Raw genomic sequence first — 20,395 nt, 5'->3', positions numbered from 1 at the left:
AGGAGGAGCTATGTGACATGGAGTTTGTCCCCCCTCCTACAGCGTGACACAGAAAGAAGAAACTATGGGACACAGAGTCTGCCCCTCCCGCCACAGGGTGACAGGAGAAGCTATGTGACTTGTAGCTGGTCCCTCCTACCCCAGGATGACACTACCCAGGAAGAGCTAAGTGACATGGGGTTTGTCCCTCAGAAAACATAGGAGGAGCTATGTGACATGGAGTTTGTCCCTCCTTCCACAGCGTGACACAGACAAGAGAAGCTATGTGACATGGAGCCTGTCCTTCCCACCACTGGGTGACATTGACAGGAAGAGCTATGTGACATGGAGCCGGTCCCTCCCACCACAGGGTGACACCACCCAGGAGGAGCTACAGTATCTCACAAAAGTGAGTACACCCCTCACATTTTTGTAAATATTTTATTATATCTTTTCATGTGACAACACTGAAGAAATGACACTTTGCTACAATGTAAAGTAGTGAGTGTACAGCTTGTATAACAGTGTAAATTTGCTGTCCCCTCAAAATAACTCAACGCACAGCCATTAATGTCTAAACCACTGGCAACAAAAGTGAGTACACCCCTAAGTGAAAATGTCCAACTTGGGCCCAGTTAGCCATTTTCCCTCCCCTCCCCGGTGTTATGTGACTCATTAGTGTTGTAAGGTCTCAGGCGCAGTACCTGGACAAGGTAATTCGGTGTCCAGGGCGAAGATGAAAAACTGCTACCCACACACCCCACCCCCCACTGTGAAAAGCTACAGCACCTACAAATGATGGGATCTATACTAATGCATCAGTGATAGTGCATTAACCCCCTTCCTGCTGCATATTACCAATATTATTGCTAATTAAGCAAACTCCCCTCAGAGACTGCAGACATGATATAAGACAAGAGATGGTTAGAGACTGAGGACATGATGCAGGCGATGGTCAGAGACTGCAGACATGATACAAGAGATCAATGCAGTCTCACCAGTGCCTATCAAATGCAGCCTACCACTGTGCCCATCAGTGCCTCCTCACTGTGCCCATCAGTGCCTCCTCACTGTGCCCATCAGTGCCTCCTCACTGTGCCCATAATGGCCTCCTCTGGCCTCCTCTCTGTGCCCATAATGGCAGCCTCTCTGTGCCCCTCAATGCTGCCTCTCTGTGCCCATAATGGCAGCCTCTCTGTGCCCATAATGGCAGCCTCTCTGTGCCCATAATGGCAGCCTCTCTGTGCCCATAATGGCAGCCTCTCTGTGCCCATAATGGCAGCCTCTCTGTGCCCATAATGGCAGCCTCTCTGTGCCCATAATGGCAGCCTCTCTGTGCTCATAATGGCAGCCTCTCTGTGACCATAATGGCAGCCTCTCTGTGACCATAATGGCAGCCTCTCTGTGACCATAATGGCAGCCTCTCTGTGACCATAATCGCAGCCTCACTTTGCTTATGAATGCAGACTCACCATAGCCTGCCCAGACTGCCCTGGATCACACAGCGGACATCTCCCGCAGCACTGTGTCACATAGGGTAAAGGTGATGGACTGTCCAAGCATGTCTCCAAACCTAAACCCTATTGAGCATCTGTGGGGCTCTGTGGAGGTCCACCCACCACTGCAAAAATTAAAAGCCAGCAGCTGCTCATACTAATTATTGGGCACTTACCTGTCCTGGAGTCCAGTGATTTTGGCACCGCAGCTGATGTTTCTGTCTGCTGTCGGGTGCTGCCGCCTCCATTGTGAGTAAGGGAACCCGGCAGTGTAGCCTACTACTGCACATGTGCGAAGCTCCGCTCCTCTCTCCTATAGGCCTGGTGGCCGGGAAAGGAGGCGGTAGCCCGAGCAGAGCAAATATTGGCGGCCGAGGCTCCCAGAAGTGGGGACAGGATACCTGTGAAAGACTGGTATCCTCTCCCCCGAAAGGTGCAAAATATGACACCGGAGGGGGGAAGGAGTATAATGAGTGGAAGTTCCACTTTTGCGTATGTTGAGTTATTATGAGCGGACAGCAAATTTACACTGTTATACAAGCTGTACACTCACTACTTTACATTGTAGCAAAGTGTCATTTCTTCAGTGTTGTCACATGAAAAGATATAATAAAATATTTACAAAAATATGAGGGGTGTACTCACTTTTGTGAGATACTGTATGTGACATGGAGTCGGTCCCTCCCACCATAGGGTGACGCTGACTTAGCTTTATTTCTACCTTTTCTGGTCAAAATAACATGACATAACTGACATAATAGAAAAAGAATGGGTGCAATAACTGACATTGTTTAGGAACCAGCCCCTTGGGCTAAAAAAAAAAAACTGTAAGAAATAAAATAAAAAAACCTTTAATGTAAATATTTTTGGGAAGGGGCGCAAGTCTTAAAATCCTAGTGGCAGCCGTAGATATAGAGTGACTCTTTCTAAGCACAGGAATTTGACTTTTATACTGTCCCTTGAAATCTTTTTCTCACTTTCTGGTTTCTCTTACACTAGGCAAAAGGTCAATTTAAGAAACAGTCTGTAGCAAATAATGTGGAGATCTCTGTTCCAGTTCCAAGTGATGCAGATTCTCCAAAATTTAAAACCAGCGTTGGAAGTGCAAAATACGTCCCAGAAAAAAATGTGGTTATCTGGACAATCAAATCCTTTCCAGTGAGTAAATGTCGTGGATTTTTCTGTATATTTAAAGGGAACCTTTCATTTGCTTTGGGAAAACCCAAGCACTGGAGGGCCTTCATTTCACTGTGATTAAATCTCTGACATGACCATCAAATAGAGGGAACCCCTGAGAGATCCACACTGCATTGTGGGAAACAGACTTTGTTTAAAGGCTTAAATCTTGTCTCAGGGAACCCCTACTGATAATTATATGTGCAGATCAGAATACACCAGTATAATGGTCCCTGGGAAAATGGTCCTTACATTTGTGGTCATTGGAAATGATCTCCCCCTTATGCCCCATACACACGATCAGAAAGTCGGATGTGACCTTTTGGTCAGAAATTCCCACGGTGTGTATGCTCCCTCAGACTTTTGCTGGCAGAATTCCAGTCAGCAAAAGATTGAGAGCATGTTCTCTATTTTTCAGTTGGAAAAAGTTTCGATCGGAAATTCCGATTGTCTGTACAAATTCCGACACGCAAAATTCCTACGCATGCTTGGAAACAATTCATCGCATGCTCAGAAGCATTGAACTTAATTTTCTCGGCTTGTCATAGTGTTATACGTTCTTGACGGTCGAAAGCTCAGAGAACTTTTGTGTGACCGTGTGTATGCAAAACAAGCTTGAGTGGAATTCCATCGTAAACACCATCCAAGTTTTTTCCGACTGAAAATCTGCTCGTGTGTACGGGGCATTCCAGATAGTGAAAGCTGGCCATAGAGGAATTTAAATTCAGCCAGCTGAGCAGGGACTGGTCAAATTTCAATCCATCTATTCCCGTTGGAGAGGAGTTGACCTAGTGATCAACTACTCTTGAATGGGACTGTTGTAAAATTTGTGTGCGATCAGTGCATGCAGCCAATTGGCTGCAATGCTGGTCAGTGTATTCTGACAGCAAAGGAGTCCCCTCAGTCGGAATACCTGCCTTTATCCACCTTGAATATGTGAATGGGAAAATTTTGTTTTTTGTCTTTTTGATCAGCTGGCTGGTCATTGGTTTTAGTGGTTTCCTATCTGAGAGGTAGAAATTTTACACTGCTCGAGGAACTCCTAGCAACCTGTTGGAGCGGCCGTTCTCAACCAAGTTTCTATGGAATCCTAAGGCTCCTCCAGAGGTTTCTAGGGGTTCCTTAAAGCAGAACTTCAGTCATTTTTTCATCTTTCCATTTATTAAATCCTCTGCCTTTGTTTTAACTTTGGATAGTAAAACGTTTTTTTTTCTGCTAGTAAATACTTTATACAGCCGACTTCCTGTTTCTTGTCCGGTCATTAGCTCTCTCTCACTCTTGTGAGTTTGCCAGGCAGGGAGGGGAGATGAGTCATAAGAGGGCCAATGAGAGCGGCAGACCTGAAGGTGTGCCTCCTGTGTGTCTGTGTAAATCCATAAAGTGAGCAGGCAGCAGCTTCAACTGCCCACAGTTAAAATGGTTGCAGCCAGACTCAGTGGAGGGAGATTTCTGCAGCATATTTGGCAAGCACAGAATCACAGTATATATAAAATAATATGCAAAGTGGTTGAAGGGACGTTCCAGAATGGCAAAGATGTTTTTATTACAAATTATGTGAGTAGACTGCAGTTCCTCTTTAAGCGGTCACTAGCTGACCTCCCATTTAATGGTGCCTATATAGTTCTGAAGTCAAAGCCACTTGGCAAAGTCATGCCAGAGATAATTTTAGCTGTCTGTAAGGGTGGCATTCAGACCACTACTATAAGTGTGGGGGAGCGGCATTCTTCTAACTGGCCCCGAATGTATGTATTTTTCCTTGAAAATATTTCAAGGGTTCCATGGGGGTAAAAAGATTAAGAAAGTCTGTCCTGGAAGAGGCTGCTAAACAGTGTGTCCTCTTCTGGTACCAGCTATTTGGTCAATATGTAACGTTAATAAATTTGTCATAGCATTAACTTTATTAGTAACAATATATATATGAATTGGTAAAGAAATAAAAGAAAACGTTATGGCCCTTAGCTATCGTATCAAGTCATCGTCACATCCACCACCTCAGTCACAAATTGGACAATAAATCTCAGTAAGGTTTCGTCATACATCTGTTACTAAAATACATTAACTCTATGGTAGTCATTGTTGTTAGGGGTACCTTTTTTGTTAACATTGAAGAACCCATTTTTAAAGTGGAAATTCACTTATTACAAAAATGGGGGAAAAAAATGATTCTAATTTGTACCCTTTTGTGCTGTAGCTTTCTGGCCAAGGCCAGGCCAGGCCCCGCTGCCTCCTGGAATGTCTATGTCACAGCTATCCCAGGAGGCAATATGTTACAATGTGCGCACATGTGCTGCAAGATTCTTTGCATATGCCGACTCCCTGCAACTGTGTGGTGCATCTGCCTATGCAAGGGAATTTTCTGCACATGCGTACAAATGCTGTGGGCCGCTATGGTGCCCATATACCAAAAATCGATGGCATTTGTGCCAATGCACAATAAATCCTTAGCATGTGCTAACCAGTCTATGCCAAGTCCCAAATACCTGGCAGAGACCTGTGGTGCATCCACCCCCATCAAATCATTCTCTTTTGTACCACCACCCCCTCCCTTTAGAATGTAAGCTCTAGGAGCAGGGCTCTCCTGTACCTTTTGGTAAACCGTTGGCGCTATATAAATCGTGTATAATAATAATCTGTGCACATGTTGGATTTTGGAAGGCGGGGGGCGATGCGGTGGTGAAGCTCAGCTTTTTTTTTTTTCCATTCTAAACAAGATTACGATTAAACTCTGTTGTTTTGCATCTGTAGGGTGGAAAAGAGTATTTAATGCGGGCACATTTTGGACTGCCCAGTGTGGAGAGAGAAGAAATGGAAGGAAAACCTCCAATTGGCGTCAAGTTTGAAATTCCCTATTTTACAGTTTCTGGAATTCAGGTATATATATTTATATACTTAAAGGATAAATCAACAAATAAAAATGATTTTATAGCAGTTTACCAGTCTGTAAATGTGGTTGGTTGTTTAATTTTTTTTGGGGTTCAAAACATTTTCAGAAAGTATAGAAAATATCTGTTGATCGGGTATTGTATGTGATTAACCCAGAGCACAAACAATGTTATCTTCCTTCTGTAAACCACAAAGCCTTGTGTAATGGAGATGAACAAAACAGGCGTTTATAGTCCAGCATGGGTGCCAACCATGGCTCCCTCCATACAGTATGGTACAGAGAGTGAGTGTAGCTTCTCAGAGGCAGGAAGTGTTACCAGCTGAATCGCCAGGTGAAAATAAAGGGGGAAAGTCTGTAAGGAAGAAATAATGCCGGCAACATATAAAAGAACTGGTAAGCAGCAATATATTATGTTTTGGGTTTAGGTATGATTTAAAGAGATATAAATCGTTAATAATAATAAAGAGAACTAGTCAGGAATAGGCATTTGTGAGCATCTTACTCTCCACCCTTAAAGAGGAAGTACGGTAAACCTTCCTGCATTCTTTATACCCATAGGTAAGCCTAGACTGAGGCTTATCTATAGGTACTGTAAATAGCTCCTAAACGTGCACCTTTTAGGAGATATTTCCTGTATACTGCACCGATAATGTCATTGGCGCATGCGCTCTGAAGGAACAGCCTGCCCATGTCGTTTCTTCAGAAGCCTGTGCCGTGACCGGCAGCGGGGACAAGGTGGGCTTTGTTTGCAGGTAAGTGTCACATAATGTGCTAGTAAGTGATGCATACTAGCACACTATGCCTTTACTTTGCAGAGAAGAAAAAAAAAAACCCAGTCTGTGTTTACTTTCTCTTTAAACCAGGTAAGAGATGGCTCAAAATTTGAACGGTGTGTGGCCCTGCAAGTAGGCATGACTAGTCAATAAAAAAAAAAGATTATTTGAGCCGGGTGGAAAATTATCGGAAAATTAAGGCCGTGACGTTTTTGACATATTTTTTTGTCTTTTTTTTTTTTTTTTTTTTTTTTTTTTAAGGTTCGGTATATGAAAATTATTGAGAAGAGCGGGTATCAGGCACTTCCATGGGTCAGATATATCACACAAAGTGGAGGTGAGTACTGCGTATTAATGTTAACATGAGCTATATGTAATCATTTAAGTTGAGATATAAGCTGCCTATACTTCCCTGGTTCCCCTTTTTTCCCATCATCAACATGTTGAGGACCCTATTTTAGATCCAGTAATCACTGGGCCTTTGTGCTTCTGTATGCATTGCAGGCAGGTCATGGCAGCTGGGAGGGGCTGGCAGGGTACTGTGTATAGCTTTCTAAAAACATCACAGCACCCTGCCTCAGTACTCCTCTTGATAGTTCTTGGGAGGGTCTGTGGCCTAGGCAAAAATAATGTCATACATCCCAGGAGTTGCCCTCTTGTCTGCATGCCTGAGCTATGGGCAGATGGATTCTAGGGAATAAATGCTGAATCATCGGCACTTGGGGGGTAGGGGATTCAAAGTGATTTCACAACAATATAAAGCATGGAGACATGGATGGGTGAGTTTGCTTTGATTATTAAAAAAACTAATTTTACATAGCATATGCGGCCACTGATGTGAGGAAGGCTCTGTCTTTGTATCCTTTTCGGAAACTGTAAAAGGGAGACCATTATATATTTTACATTAAGATTGGTTTGTAACCAATACCACTCATTACGTTTTAATCCTCCCCCTGATTGGGGCACCACTGGACTTGTGCAGCTGGAGGATTATTAGATTTTTTATTATTACTCCCTCTTTGGAGTCTCCTGTCCCCTACCTGTATGCCTCTCAAGGTTCACACTACCACCCTCATCTTTATATAGACGATCCTCGTTTAGCTATGAGGAATAAAAACTTCATAAGCTCCTGATGAAGCGTTTCATAGAGCGCGTAACATGTAGAGCACCTCTGAGCTGAACCACCTATGATACACGGTTTTTGCAAAGGACTTCTGTGATTCTATTGTATTTTATCCCTATATTATATACTTTAACAAAATGGGAATGTATGGATCAATTGTTTAACTGTGATGTATTAGACAGTGTAATTGTCATGCTCTGAGATATAATAATGGATGTTTTGTTGTTTTTAGAAATAAATATTGTTTGAATATATATATATATATATATATATATATATATATATATATATATATATATATATATATATATATTATTTTTATTTTTTTTTAATTTGTGTCTATGCCTAAAAAGTCCATCAATGTCAACAATAGTTGTTTCTCTCCATAGTAAATTTTATATAGCGTTTTCAGTTTGTAGTGCTGATGCAATTTAGTTCCACTTGAAAAAAGTCACAGTAATTTCTCCTTGTTTCATCTGCCATCAGGAGGAATGAGATTTACACCACTTGTAAGAGAATATATGTCCCTAAAGGCATTGTACCTGCCGTAGTAGTAGGGCTAAAAATGTAGTTGAGTCACCAATCAACTTTATTGTGGGTGAATTGTGTAGAACAGCTAATCTCAACCCGGGTTCCGTTGAATCATAGGGCTCCTCTAGAGAAGGGTTGTCAAACTGTTTCATCGTGGGCCACATCAGCATTATGGTTGCCCTCAAAGGGACCCGTTGTATCTGTAAGATTATATACATTTATCCAGGGTTCTTTTTTCTCAGAGAATAGGCGCAGGAACTCAACCAGGAGCCTTCTTCCTACTGACCATCACACTAATGTACAATGTTTGGCAGGGGTTCCCTGTGACTAGAAAATTATTTCAAGGGTTCCTTTGTATTAAAAAGTTTGAAAAAGGCTGGTGTAGAACTATGTACTGCAGTAATGCCAACTCATTACACCACCAGTGTGATTATGCTGTGGTTTAGAGGAGCCCAGGGTGTATCTTTAATGACGGATGAGCTGCTTGGTAAGGAAGTTCTGGGTCATGCTGGGTGTTGAGCGTTAATTCGTACTTGAACTATGGAAAACTTTGCAGGTACGCAGCAGGAAGGGGATGATAATGGAAGATCTTTGTGATTATGCTACCAGGATGGTTTGCTCTTTGAAGGACCATCTAATTAAGTGAAGTTGGAGATTGGATTATACAGAAGTGTATAATCCACATTAGACTACAGGATCACTGGGGTACTTTTTTCCACTATAAAACTACTTGTGTGGCAGCTGTGGTCAGCTACTTGCAGGAATTCAGGAGGTGAAACAGAAATTTGACTGACCTAGCTAAATTGTGTATAGCACGTCTGAGCAGAGATACTTCCAGATGCATAAAGATAATAATGGGACCTGGTATAGAGCATAATTGCAGTTAATGGCTTGGCACATGTGGCAACTGAATACCATAGTACTCAGCAGCAAGGTAAAGGATCTTGGGGTGGGGTGTTATAAAGGTTGAGGTCTTTTGCACTTTGTCCTCATAAAAGTACAGTCTCACTATTAAAGCAGAACTACAGGTATGAACTTTATTGTATAATTACATTGGTCCAGCTTCGCACAATGTATAGTAATGTATAGTATACACATACACTATATTGTCAAAAGTATTGGTATGCCTGCCTGCACATGGCATTTAATGGCATCCCAGTCTTAGTCCTTAGGGTTCAATATTGAGTTGGACCACCCTTTGCAGCTATAACAGCTTCAACTCTTCTGGGAAGGCTGTCCACAAGGTTTAGGAGTGTGTCTATGGGAATGTTTGACCATTTCACCAGAAGCGCATTTGTGAGGTCAGGCACGGATATTGAACGAGAAGGCCTGGCACGCAGTCTCATTTCAATTCATCCCAAAGGTATTCTATCGGGTTGAGGTCAGGACTCTTTGCAGGCCAGTCAGGTCCCTCCACCCAAAACTTGCTCATCTATGTCTTTATGGACCTTGCTTTGTGTACTGGTGCGCAGTTGTGTTGGCTCAAGAAGGGGCCATCCCCAAACTGTTCCTACAAAGTTGGGAGCATGAAATTCTCCAAAATGTTGGTATGCTGACGCCTTAAGAGTTCCCTTCACTGGAACCAATAGGCTAAGCCCAACCCCTGAAAATCAACCCCACACCGTATTTGTTTGATTTTCTGCTGATTTTTGTCTTCAGATTTACCAAAACCATATAATATGAGGTCAAACCTTAGGAGTTTCAATTTGTATGCAATCAGGCAGGCCCTTGCACTACGTGGTTTTGGTAAATCTGAAGACAAAAATCAGCAGAAAATCTGATAGTGTGTATGGGGCTTAAGACTGGGATACCAATAAAGTTCATGTGGGTGTAAAGGCAGGCATCCCTATACTTTTGGTAATATAGTGTATCTCATATCTAAGGGTTCTCTGTGGAAGCTGGCAATCACTGTAGTGGTTAGTGCTACTACGGTGATGGCCACGATTGCCCAGGTCCTATTCCAAGAGGCTCCCCCTTTGCACATTGACCCCAGGGAATTGCTCACTCGGCACTGCCACCATTTACAGAATGACTTGTATTTTTTCACTTAACATAAGGTGTTCTCTGATTGGATGAAATGGAGATCATGATGTCACCACCCTTCCTCTCTACCTCATCCATACAGTCCAGTCATTGCTGCATAAAAAAGGAGCTGGTATAGAGCTCCTAAACATCACTTTACTTTTGTGATGAATAAAAAAAAAATTAAAAAGAGGGTGATGTGCTGATGATGTGTTACTGACTGCAATTAAATTTTGTGATGAATAAAAAAATGTTAAAAAAAGAGCAATTTAAGAAAAGTTTAGCCTGACAATTAGAGTGCATCAGCCAACACAATTTTTCCCATTCATTTAGATTTAATTTATTTTATTTTTTTCTTCCCCCCCTTACAGATTACCAGCTACGCACAAACTGATGCACTCAAGAATCCTTTTTGAGGAAGAACTCAAAGAGCTGTTAACATCAAATGACATTTCTACTTTAACTAAAAATATATATTTGTGATAAAGAAAAAATGGCAATAATGTTATTCTGCCATTGTTAAGGAAACTACTTTTATAAATATTTTATTTCTACCACTGACTTTTTTGGCTGTACACCTGCAGCTGTACACTTCCTAGCCCTGTTCTATGATGCAGTACTTCTCTGATATTTCACGCGATCTTGCATTTCCTGTGCTATGATGAAATGATTCTTTTACATCTGTCATGTCATTGTACATTAGCAGGTGTCCATCCTCATCCCACCTACCCCTCAGACCGTAGATGACTACTGCCCTCTGCAGGTCATGTCCATGCAGTGCACCCTTTATAACGGGATACCGTCCACTGAAAGAGGAAATTAAACTTTTCTGTAGTTAAACATGAAGATTTTTTTTATTTAATATGACTTTCAGATATACATTTTCACCAATAATCTCCTATGGTTGTCTGTCACTCTTGTTAAATCCCTGGGCCAGTGTTCTTAGTCTTTTTAGCTAAAGCCACAAAAAATACAAGACAAGGGTTCTTTGGCTCCAGCAGATGTATTGAGCCCTCTGCAGCTTTGGCTGCACAGATTTCTGTCATAAGAGAGGCTAGGCGGCTTAATTTAACAAAAGCCTGAATGCAAAGGAATTGTATAAAACTTAGAATAGTTGCTATGTGCTCTCTGTAATATTAGCAGGCCGCAGACTGCTCGTACCTGCACTGTGATTACTAAAGCTGAAATGCAGGGTTTGCGTTTTAGATTCGGGTCCCCTCCCCATGTAAAAAAAATAAAATCTTTGCTTAATAGTACTTGAAAAGTGTATCAGTAAAGACAAAAAGTTAGATTATATATCACTTTACCTCTTGTCTTTGGAGTTCGGCATGGCATCACAACCCTTCCAATGAACATCTTGGGGAATCCCATAACTCCAGTGCAAGAGCATCTATTAGCAAGATTTGGGCTGCTCTGCATTCCCTGAGATCTTGCTGGAAGGAGTGTGAAGTCATCTTTGCCTAGGCATTATGGGTGGAAGACGGAATAAGGTAAGAACGTAATCTAAAGCTGATCATACATGTTTGTTTGTTTTGTATTCAGCCAGTGGGCTGAGTAGGAAAAAAAAATTATGTTTTCTCCACAAAGAGTGAGATGGATGGGGGAATCCCCCTGCCTGGACATTGTATTCTGACAGTGGATAAGCGGCTGCAGCTGATTGGCTGCAGGTGTTTCATCAGATTAGGCAACCCGTCACAATTTGTAACGGAAGTGATGTTCTGCCACTGCCATCTTCCTACACCCCACACACGTCCACAGTAAGCCCTTGTACACACGATCGGAGATTCCGACGGAATGTGTCCGATCGGAGTGTTTTGTTGGAAATATTCCGACTGTGTGTGGTATGCATCGGACTGTTTCCGTCGGAATATCCGTCTGACCAAATTTTCCAACTTGCCGGAAATATTTTCCGACAAAATGCTCCAATCGGACATACTCCAATCATGTGTAGAGAATTCTGATCGGACAAAGTGCCACGCATGCTCAGATCAAATTCCTACATCAAAGCTATTGGCTACTAGCCTGAATGTAGTCCCATCGTAACGAAATAACGTCATCACGTTCTGAATGATCGGATTTTCCAACAACTTCGTCCGACCGTGTGTATACAACAGTTTCGGACAAAATCCGACGGATTTGGTTGTCGGAATCTCCGATCGTTACACCAAACGGAGTCTTGCATTTCACACTTCTTTTTAACAGTAAACTCAGTTTATATAGTGAAATTCAGTATTTTGAAATCGCCCAGACTGTTTTGATGATTTTTCAAAGCAGCGGTGTTCTGTCATATTATAAAAGCTGTGAGATCAGCAGGCTTGCTGCTGTTTTTAAAATTCAACATGTACAGTCAGACGTATTTTTAAATACTGAATTTCACTATATAAGCTCAGTTTACTGTTAAAAATAAGTGAGAAAAACAAGACTCTGGTGGGTGTAACAAGATGTCTGCTTGCTGCCTTCTCACTGTATCCTTACTGTGGGGTGTAGCAAGATGGCGGCGACAGAACGTCGCTTCCGTTACAAATCCTGACCGGGTCACCTAATCTGACGAAACACCGGCTCTGATCAGGGAAAATGTTCAAATATGTCTGTCAAGTGGTAGCCACACACTGATCGAAATGTAGCCAGTCCTTGCTCAACAAGACACATATTTTGTTTTGATCAGTGTATGGCCAGCTATAGTTGAGTGTGTTTGTTTTTTTTTTTTTTTAACTGGTGTTTTTCAAGTACTATTGGGCTGTTATTTTTATGGGGCAAAAATGTAACCTAATAAGGAAACTGTGTATTTGACATAAACTCATGCATCAACTATTCTAAGTTATAAAGGCCACCATACACTGCTCAATCTGTTGTGCAGCCTGTGGGTTAAACAAGAGCAAAGTCAATCAATTCCCACATCCACACTAACAGCATGGGTGGAAGAATGTCCACTGGTGCCAATTCCAATACAATGGCACTGCTGAACATTCACTACATCTGTTAGGATATCTTTTCTGATCGGCTGATAATTTTCTACCTGGCTTAGTCAATTTTCAAATTGACTTTTAAGAGTTGGGTGGTGCTCGCAGAGCTCTCATAGATGGCTCAGATTTTGGCAAGAAATGGCCAAAATTTGTGCCGTCTATAGGGGCCTTAACTATTCTAAGTAAATGTTTGCCCTTTAGTGAAAAGCAATGTGCTTCGGTTATCATATGGATTATAAGGTGTGGTATCATCATCATCCTCATGTGTTTTTTACTTGGCTGTTCCCTTTTTTATAATAAAAAAAAGAAGCATATTTTAAATAAATATTAATTAATCAGTCCCTTTAAAATAATATTCCATATACTTCATGTATTCTTTTTATGACATTTTTGTAGATTATACAATTTACTGATACTTCTACACCTATTTAATCATGTACTGTAGTAATTTTCCAATATCTTGTGAAAGCTGCAATATTGTACTTTTTCTATTTTTTCATGATCCTTTTGGTCTGAGGGGAAATAATGTTTTGGTTTTTAATTTTGCAGTATCTGTGTTCATCTACGAGTGTGTAAGTTGTGTTCTGGGTCTGTCATTTTGTGTTTTCTTATCTATTATTGAATGACTTTGGTGAAGGTCTTGCCATGACTGTTTTATGGTGAGCTTCCGGAATGCAGAGGCTCTGAAAAGACAGATTTTTTTAAAAGGTTACATCTATTTCCTAAGCTGATTTGTTTTTTTTGTTTTTTTTTGTTTTTTTGTTTTAGGCATTCGCTTATATGTACTGATTGCAGGAGACCATTATATCAGGCTTTCACTAATTATCACCCCCTTTGAAATGTACCGCCCTGTCTGTCATGCTGGTCCAATTGGTTCAGTACTTTATGAGCCACTGCCAGATGGAGCGTTCTTGTTGACTTTTCTGACCTGCATGCTTTTTCCAGATTAGTGCATTTGAAAGTATTAAAGCCAGGGACAGTCAGGAAGTCCTCTTTAGAAGAATGTCATGAATTTTATTCTCTATGTATCAGTTCTGGATTTCCTTCAAGCTGAACTCCAGTGAAGGGAAAAGCCACCTTTGCAGTGGGGCTCCCCGTGCATTGCAATGGGTTAAATGCTCATTTAGGTCAAGGGGGCTGCAAAAAGCACTTACCTGATCCTTGTCTCCCACGGGCTCCCTACAGACTGTAAGACTCGTCTCCCCTACACTCCGGCGGTCTCAGGTCATCTAAAGTCCTCAGGACCAATGGAGAGCCCATAGCCTTGGACTGGACATAAGAATGCTGAGGAACAGTTAACTGCCAGGGTAGGGGAGGAGAGGTATCACAGGATTGGGTGCTTTCTGTGGCCCCCAATATCCAAACAATCATATGACCCTTCCAGTACGGGGGGGCAGCCCCACTGCAACTGAACTTCCGCTTTAAGTTCTGGTGACCCCCTGACATGCCACATTTGGCATGTCATTTTTTGGGGGGATGGAGCAGGTACCCTGTTTTTATAGGCACCCAGCTCCGCTTCCTCCCCTAGCACCTCAGCGCCATAAGGAAGATCACCTTTCCCCCCTCCCTCCAATCTTTTGGGGCACGTTACAGGTCCCAGAAGATTGCCTGGCCATTTGCAGCGTGGCTCACACATGCGCAGTGCGTGCCTGGCTGTGAAGCCAGGCGCCCACAGTTAGAATGCTGGCACCGCGGAGAGGAGCAAGGCTTTGTGTGCCCATGGGACAAGTAGGTGTCTGATTATTAAAAGTCAGTAGCTACACTTTTTGTAGCTGCTGACTTTTAAATGGGTTTTAAATGACTTTTTAACCTATAGCTAATACGTCTATTAATGAAAGCATTTAAAGCTTGTCAGATGCATTGCAGATATTGCCAGAAGCTGGTGTTCTTCATACTATTATTCCATGCTAAACTTATTAAAACACGTTGCATTGAATGGAACCCTAGCAAATCTCCACAAACCGAAATTAAAGCATGCACCAGAGGCCAGCTCATATATTTTTGTATTGCCTATGTTGTGGTGAATTGACTCCTCGGTTTACAACCTATAACTGTCAGGATAGAGAAAAATACTAAAATGCTAACAGGATGTTTCCCTGAATTAGAAGTGGCCCTATATACACCCCCCCCCCCCATAGCTTATGTCTCCTAGTTTTTCTCCATTCCTGCGCTGCAGCCTCCATCAGTGTCTTCAGTAGTGTCAAATGCCTTTGTCCCCCGTCTTGCACTGTGGTTCCTTCCTCTGTCACCTACATCATAGCAGAGCACAGCCATGAGGATCGAACCACAGCACACTGCGGGGAACGTGGCATCTGAAATGAATGAATGCCGAAGAGACTGATGTAGGCTGCAGCACTGGAAAAGAGGAAAGATACTTCAGCTGTTGCAGGGCATCTACCTTTTTTTATGATTTGTTAGCCTTTTAAGACATGGCAGCTGCCACCAAAGGTTAAAGTGGAAGACCAGTCAAATACTAACTATACTTAAACACGCTCCCACCCCGATTCTAAGCCTATTCTAACTACCCTGCAGAGGAAAAAATGTCTATACAGTACAGTACCTATTCTGAAGAAACTCCAGTCCAGTCACATAATTGGCTCCTAGCAGTGGCTTCGTTGTAAGGAAGGGACAGCTCACAATGCATGCCCCATAATAAGTCTATGGGTGACGTCACCACCCTCCCAAGCACTGCAGCCCTTACGATCTCCCCTCTTTACTGAAGCTGGCCACTAGGGTGATCGAGTGACCAGACTGGCGCACCCTCAGAATAGGTAAGTGTAGACATTTTCCTCCATGGGGTAGTTAGAATAAGCTTAGAATAGGGGTGGGAGCATGTTTAGGTATAGTTAGTATTTGACTGGAAATTTATTTTAACTACATCTCTAAATGTAAGACAAAGGTGTACCAAAAAATCTGAACTCATAAGTAATAAATTATATTTGTCTTAGCAATGTGTTGAGTTCTTAATCTCCTGTGTTTTTGTATGTGAATACTTCTCATATATTGTAACTTAGCAAGGAAGGTCAGTACATGAGGTGAATGAACATTTTTTTTCTGCTGTCCTAATATTTTTTTAGGTCATCCTTAATTAAGGTCATGCAGAAAGTGAAGTCAGAGTAAAATCTGAACTAGTCACCATTCATTTCTGGGGTTTTTGACACAAATGGTATTAAAGATTCAGCTAGGTAGATATCTTTTGAAAAGTAAGATGCCAGCAATGGAGGCCAACATAGATTCTCAGTACAGGTTCCCTTTAACCTGAGAGTTCAAGTTTCAGTTCCATGTTTGAGCAGGTGAGAAAATACCTGAATACATATCTAGAATGGTGTATAGGGGAATATTGTGTTTTGCCAAAGAGTATTTTTTTTCTACATACACTTTTGGCCAGATTTTTAGTTGCCAATACATGGGTTACTATTGTATGTATAAGCAATAAAAAGGAAGGTGAGACAAGGTTTTCAAAGATAGCATACATGATGCAACCACATATCTATGGATCCCCTTTTTAAAATCATGCCCATGGCGTCCTTTGTTTTGCTGTCAGCTTTAGTTGATACTCCGTCTCTTTGTTTTTTAGAAGTGGTACGTGATCTGATAAAAGTGATTCCCAACCTCAGTACTCAAGTACCCCCACCAGACCATGTTTTGGGAATTTCCCTTCGATAAAATAGCTGTCAAAAAATACCATGCTATTAACTTTGATTTTTAAATCCCCTGTGCAAGGTGGAAATCCTAAAAACATGGCCTGTTGGGTAATTGTAGACAGAGGGTGGGAACCCGTGATCTGATGGGAGCCATTATTATTGGTATCCTACATGGTGGATGAACTATCTCACAAAGTACTGACCTCCTAGGATATTCATGCCCTAGAGTCCTTAGCACAACAGTGGCAGATTTATATGATATTGGGGTGGCCCATGACATTGCCAAGGGTTCGCACAAAATATTCAGTGTATGCCAGGGGTAGGCAAACTTTTGAGAGGTGGAGATTTACCTGAACAACATGAAAGAGATCAAAGATCACTGAAGTCTAGTGCTTTTTTTTTTTTTTTTTTTTCCTCTTCTTCAAAGAAATGAACTAGCAAGGCCTAACTACAGTACATAGTAGGGAAAAATATAATATAGCAAATGTCACTGTAGAAATATAAACCTGGTCTACCCTAAAGGTGGACAGTGTCTGTCAGCAGAGCAGTGTACTTTGTCAGAATGGCAGAAGATGTTGTCAATATTTTTTTTTTTTTTATAGCAGCCCTTTTGGGGGCATTTGGTGAAATATCAGGGGTCTGAACCAAATCCTGATGTCTCACTTTTGAGACAGAGAACTCATCCCTCTATTTTCTTCCTACAGCAGCTGAATGTCAGGAGAGAGAGAGAGAGAGAGAGAGAGAGAGAGAGAGAGAGAGAGAGAGAGAGAGAGAGAGAGAGAGAGGAGAAGCTGACTCTCAGCTGTAGCAGGAGGAAAATAAAAGGGATCAGTTTCAGTAAATGCCACTTACTGTCCGGGTACCGGGGATCATCAAAGAAGGGATGGGATCTACCTATCACCTGTCTGCAATCAAGGGGTTTTTGATTCCAGGTGTATGGAATACTAGTACAGAAGACTGTAACTGGCTGCAGACATATTCCAGGAGGTGGTCAGAGGCTGTTGACAATCTATAGATATGGTTGCTGACAGAAGACATTTTGTAGAAAGCCAGAAAACATGTTATGGCCTCATGCACACTGGGTGTTTTAGCTACATCAGAGGCTCCGATGGTTATCTGTGGCTGGAAGGCACAGGCGCATTATCCAGTCAATGTCGGCAGCATTTTTATTTATTTTATTTTATTTATTACAGGTACTTTTGTAGAGCCGTCAATTTACACAGAGCTTTACATTTAAATATTGTACAATCACATCAGTTCCTGCCCTCAAGAAGCTTACAATTTTAACAGATCACAAAAGCCACACATCATGCCACAATCTAAAAAAAAAATAAAGAAAAGATTAGAAACAAAGTAATGTATATGTATAGATCTAGTAAGGGTTTCAAAGCCTTTTCTAAAGCTTTGGAACTCCAGTGAACCACGGGGAAGAGCTAATATCCATAATTGGAGATAACTTGGAAAAGTGGTGAACCTTCCCAAGAGTGGCTGGCCTACAAAAATTAGTCCAAGAGCATGACGACGACTCATCCAGGAGGTCATAAAAGAACCCAGAACAAAATCGAAAGAACTGCAGGCCTCACTTGCTTCAGGTGGGAATTTTTCTTATGTCCCTTGGATTCTCCAGATTCGGTGATATTGGTAAAAAGACTGGGAAACGTTGAACCTCGATATGGCGGTTTCCTAGACAAGACTGAGGCTCATACAACATAACATTTTCCTATCTGATGGGCCATCGGACATTTATGTAAAGGAATCTTTTATTCCCATCCTTTGTTGAGTTTATTTCAACTCCAGGGTTTTGAATGCGGTGATACTGTAACAGATACTTACCATCCTTACCATCTTCACTTTTTTGGTTCAATCCTCTCTTCTCTTGGCTTGTTTTTCCGTCTTTGGGACAGTCGCCAAAACAAGAGAAAATGCATATTTTGGCATAAAAAATTAGCATACAGTGGCTTCCCTGAAGAAGAAATTATTAATACATATTTTTCGAAACGCGTAGGAAAGAGCTGCCTGTTTTGCTGTATAGAGTCTACGCATGTAGTAATATTCTATGCCATATACATATGTTAGCACAACACTGTCATGTCATGGATTTTTGTGGTATTGTAATGTTGTTTGATAGTTGTAATAAAAATTTATAGATTTTTTCATATACATTTTAGTATAATATATTTTTTTCTATATTGCCTTAAAAATCCCAAATAAATTTGAGGTGTCATTTAATTGTATCACTTGCTTCAGGTGAGATCAGTCTTCATGATTAAAGAACAAGACTGGGTAAAAATGGCATCCATTGGAGAGTTCCAAGGCCAAAGCCACTGCTGACCAAAAAGAACACAAAGGCTCATCTTGCATTTACCAAAAAACATCTTGAGTATCCATAATACTTTCAGGCAAATATTCTGTGGACTGATGAGTAAAAAATTTAACTTTTTGGAAGATGTGCATCCCATTACATCTGGCATAAAAAGAATACAGCATTTCATAACAAGAACATCATACCAACAGCCAGACGTGGTGGTAGCATGATGGTTTGGGGCTGCTTTGCAGCTTCAGGACCTGGACGACTTACCATAATTGATGGGACCATGAATTCTGAGTTCTTCCAGAAAATCCTAAAGGAGAATGTCCAGCCATCAGTTTGTGACCTCAAGCTCAAGTGTACTTGGGTTATGCAGCAGGACAATGATCGGAAACGCAACAGAACGTCCACCTCCAAATGGTTCAAACAAAGTAAAATGTAGGTTTTGGAGTGGCCTAGTCAAAGCCTTAAATCCAATTGAGATGCTGTATCATGAGCTTACACAGGCTGTTCATGCTTGAAAATCCTCCACTGTGGCTGAATTAAAACAATTCTGCAATTTCTCCACAGCAATGTGAAAGGCTCCTTGCCAGTTATCGCAAATGCTTTATTGCAGTTTTTGCCACCAAGGGTGGCACAACCAGTTATAAGGTTTAGGGGGCAATTACTTTTTTACACAAACCCATGCAGGTTTGGACAGCTTTTTTGCCTTAATAAATGAAACCATCATTTAAAAATTGCATTTTGTATTTACTTGGGATACCTTTTGTTTGATGATCTGATTCATTTAAGCGTGACAAATAAATAAAAAATTGGAAAGGGGTCAAATACTTTTTCACACAACTGTACAGTAATTGTTTCAGATTCAGTGTCTGTGTCTGATTGGGTGGGACTTCCCCGTCCCTGTAGCCAAGGCTGAAAGACTTGATTCAACATCTTGGAAGGAAATATAGCCTGATGGACATGGCTACTGAGAAATCTCAGGAGCTTGACAGCTTGAAGCCTACCATTGTAATTAATGCTTTTTTGACTACTTTTACTTGGGTAGTCCAACGCTTGTGGTAGGGGTCAGTTGGTGTCCTTCCTATCTGTGGTGGTTCTTCATTGTGACACCCTTTGTTTGGAATATCATCACTGGGCTCTTAATGAACTTTATGTCTCATGAAATTATGGACTGTATTAATATTTAAATATCCAATTTATTTCACCTTTTACTCACCGGGTGGATTCTGTTTCTACTAGAATAAGCGCTGCATCTTATTGTTATTTATGTTATTGTTTTCCCAGGAAACTGTGCTAGCTGCTTATATAAGCAACTTATTTAATAGTTCTTTTAACAAGAGCAGGTATTTTGTGTTTTTTTTTTCATTGCTATATAAGAGGTGCCGGACAGCGGGCACATCACAACGGAGAAAAACAGCTTCAGGACAATACCGGCTTTTTTTGTTTTTAAGCTGGTAACTGGCAGTGATGAAGAAGACAGCTCCATGAGAGAA

The 20,395-nt window shown here is 41.4% G+C and overlaps 1 protein-coding gene across 1 annotated transcript in view; it reads left to right on the top strand.

The window, feature by feature from the left end:
• The window catches only part of AP1M2 (adaptor related protein complex 1 subunit mu 2), a 44,261-nt gene extending 28,367 nt beyond the window's left edge, over window positions 1-15,894 (top strand). Inside the window, exons 9-12 of the mRNA XM_077470235.1 lie at window positions 2,475-2,633; window positions 5,397-5,522; window positions 6,570-6,645; window positions 10,356-15,894. Coding sequence (XP_077326361.1) covers window positions 2,475-2,633; window positions 5,397-5,522; window positions 6,570-6,645; window positions 10,356-10,378 — 384 coding nt within the window. The 3' untranslated portion in view covers window positions 10,379-15,894. The remainder of the gene's footprint in view (window positions 1-2,474; window positions 2,634-5,396; window positions 5,523-6,569; window positions 6,646-10,355) is intronic.
• Window positions 15,895-20,395: the final 4,501 nt, after the last annotated feature.

Source organism: Lithobates pipiens, unplaced genomic scaffold (genome assembly GCF_037356315.1).
Source record: "Lithobates pipiens isolate NorthernLeopardFrog02 unplaced genomic scaffold, aLitPip1_a1.2 Scaffold_8, whole genome shotgun sequence".
Taxonomy (NCBI): Eukaryota; Metazoa; Chordata; class Amphibia; order Anura; family Ranidae; genus Lithobates; species Lithobates pipiens.
This window is presented reverse-complemented; position numbering and strand designations above follow the sequence as displayed.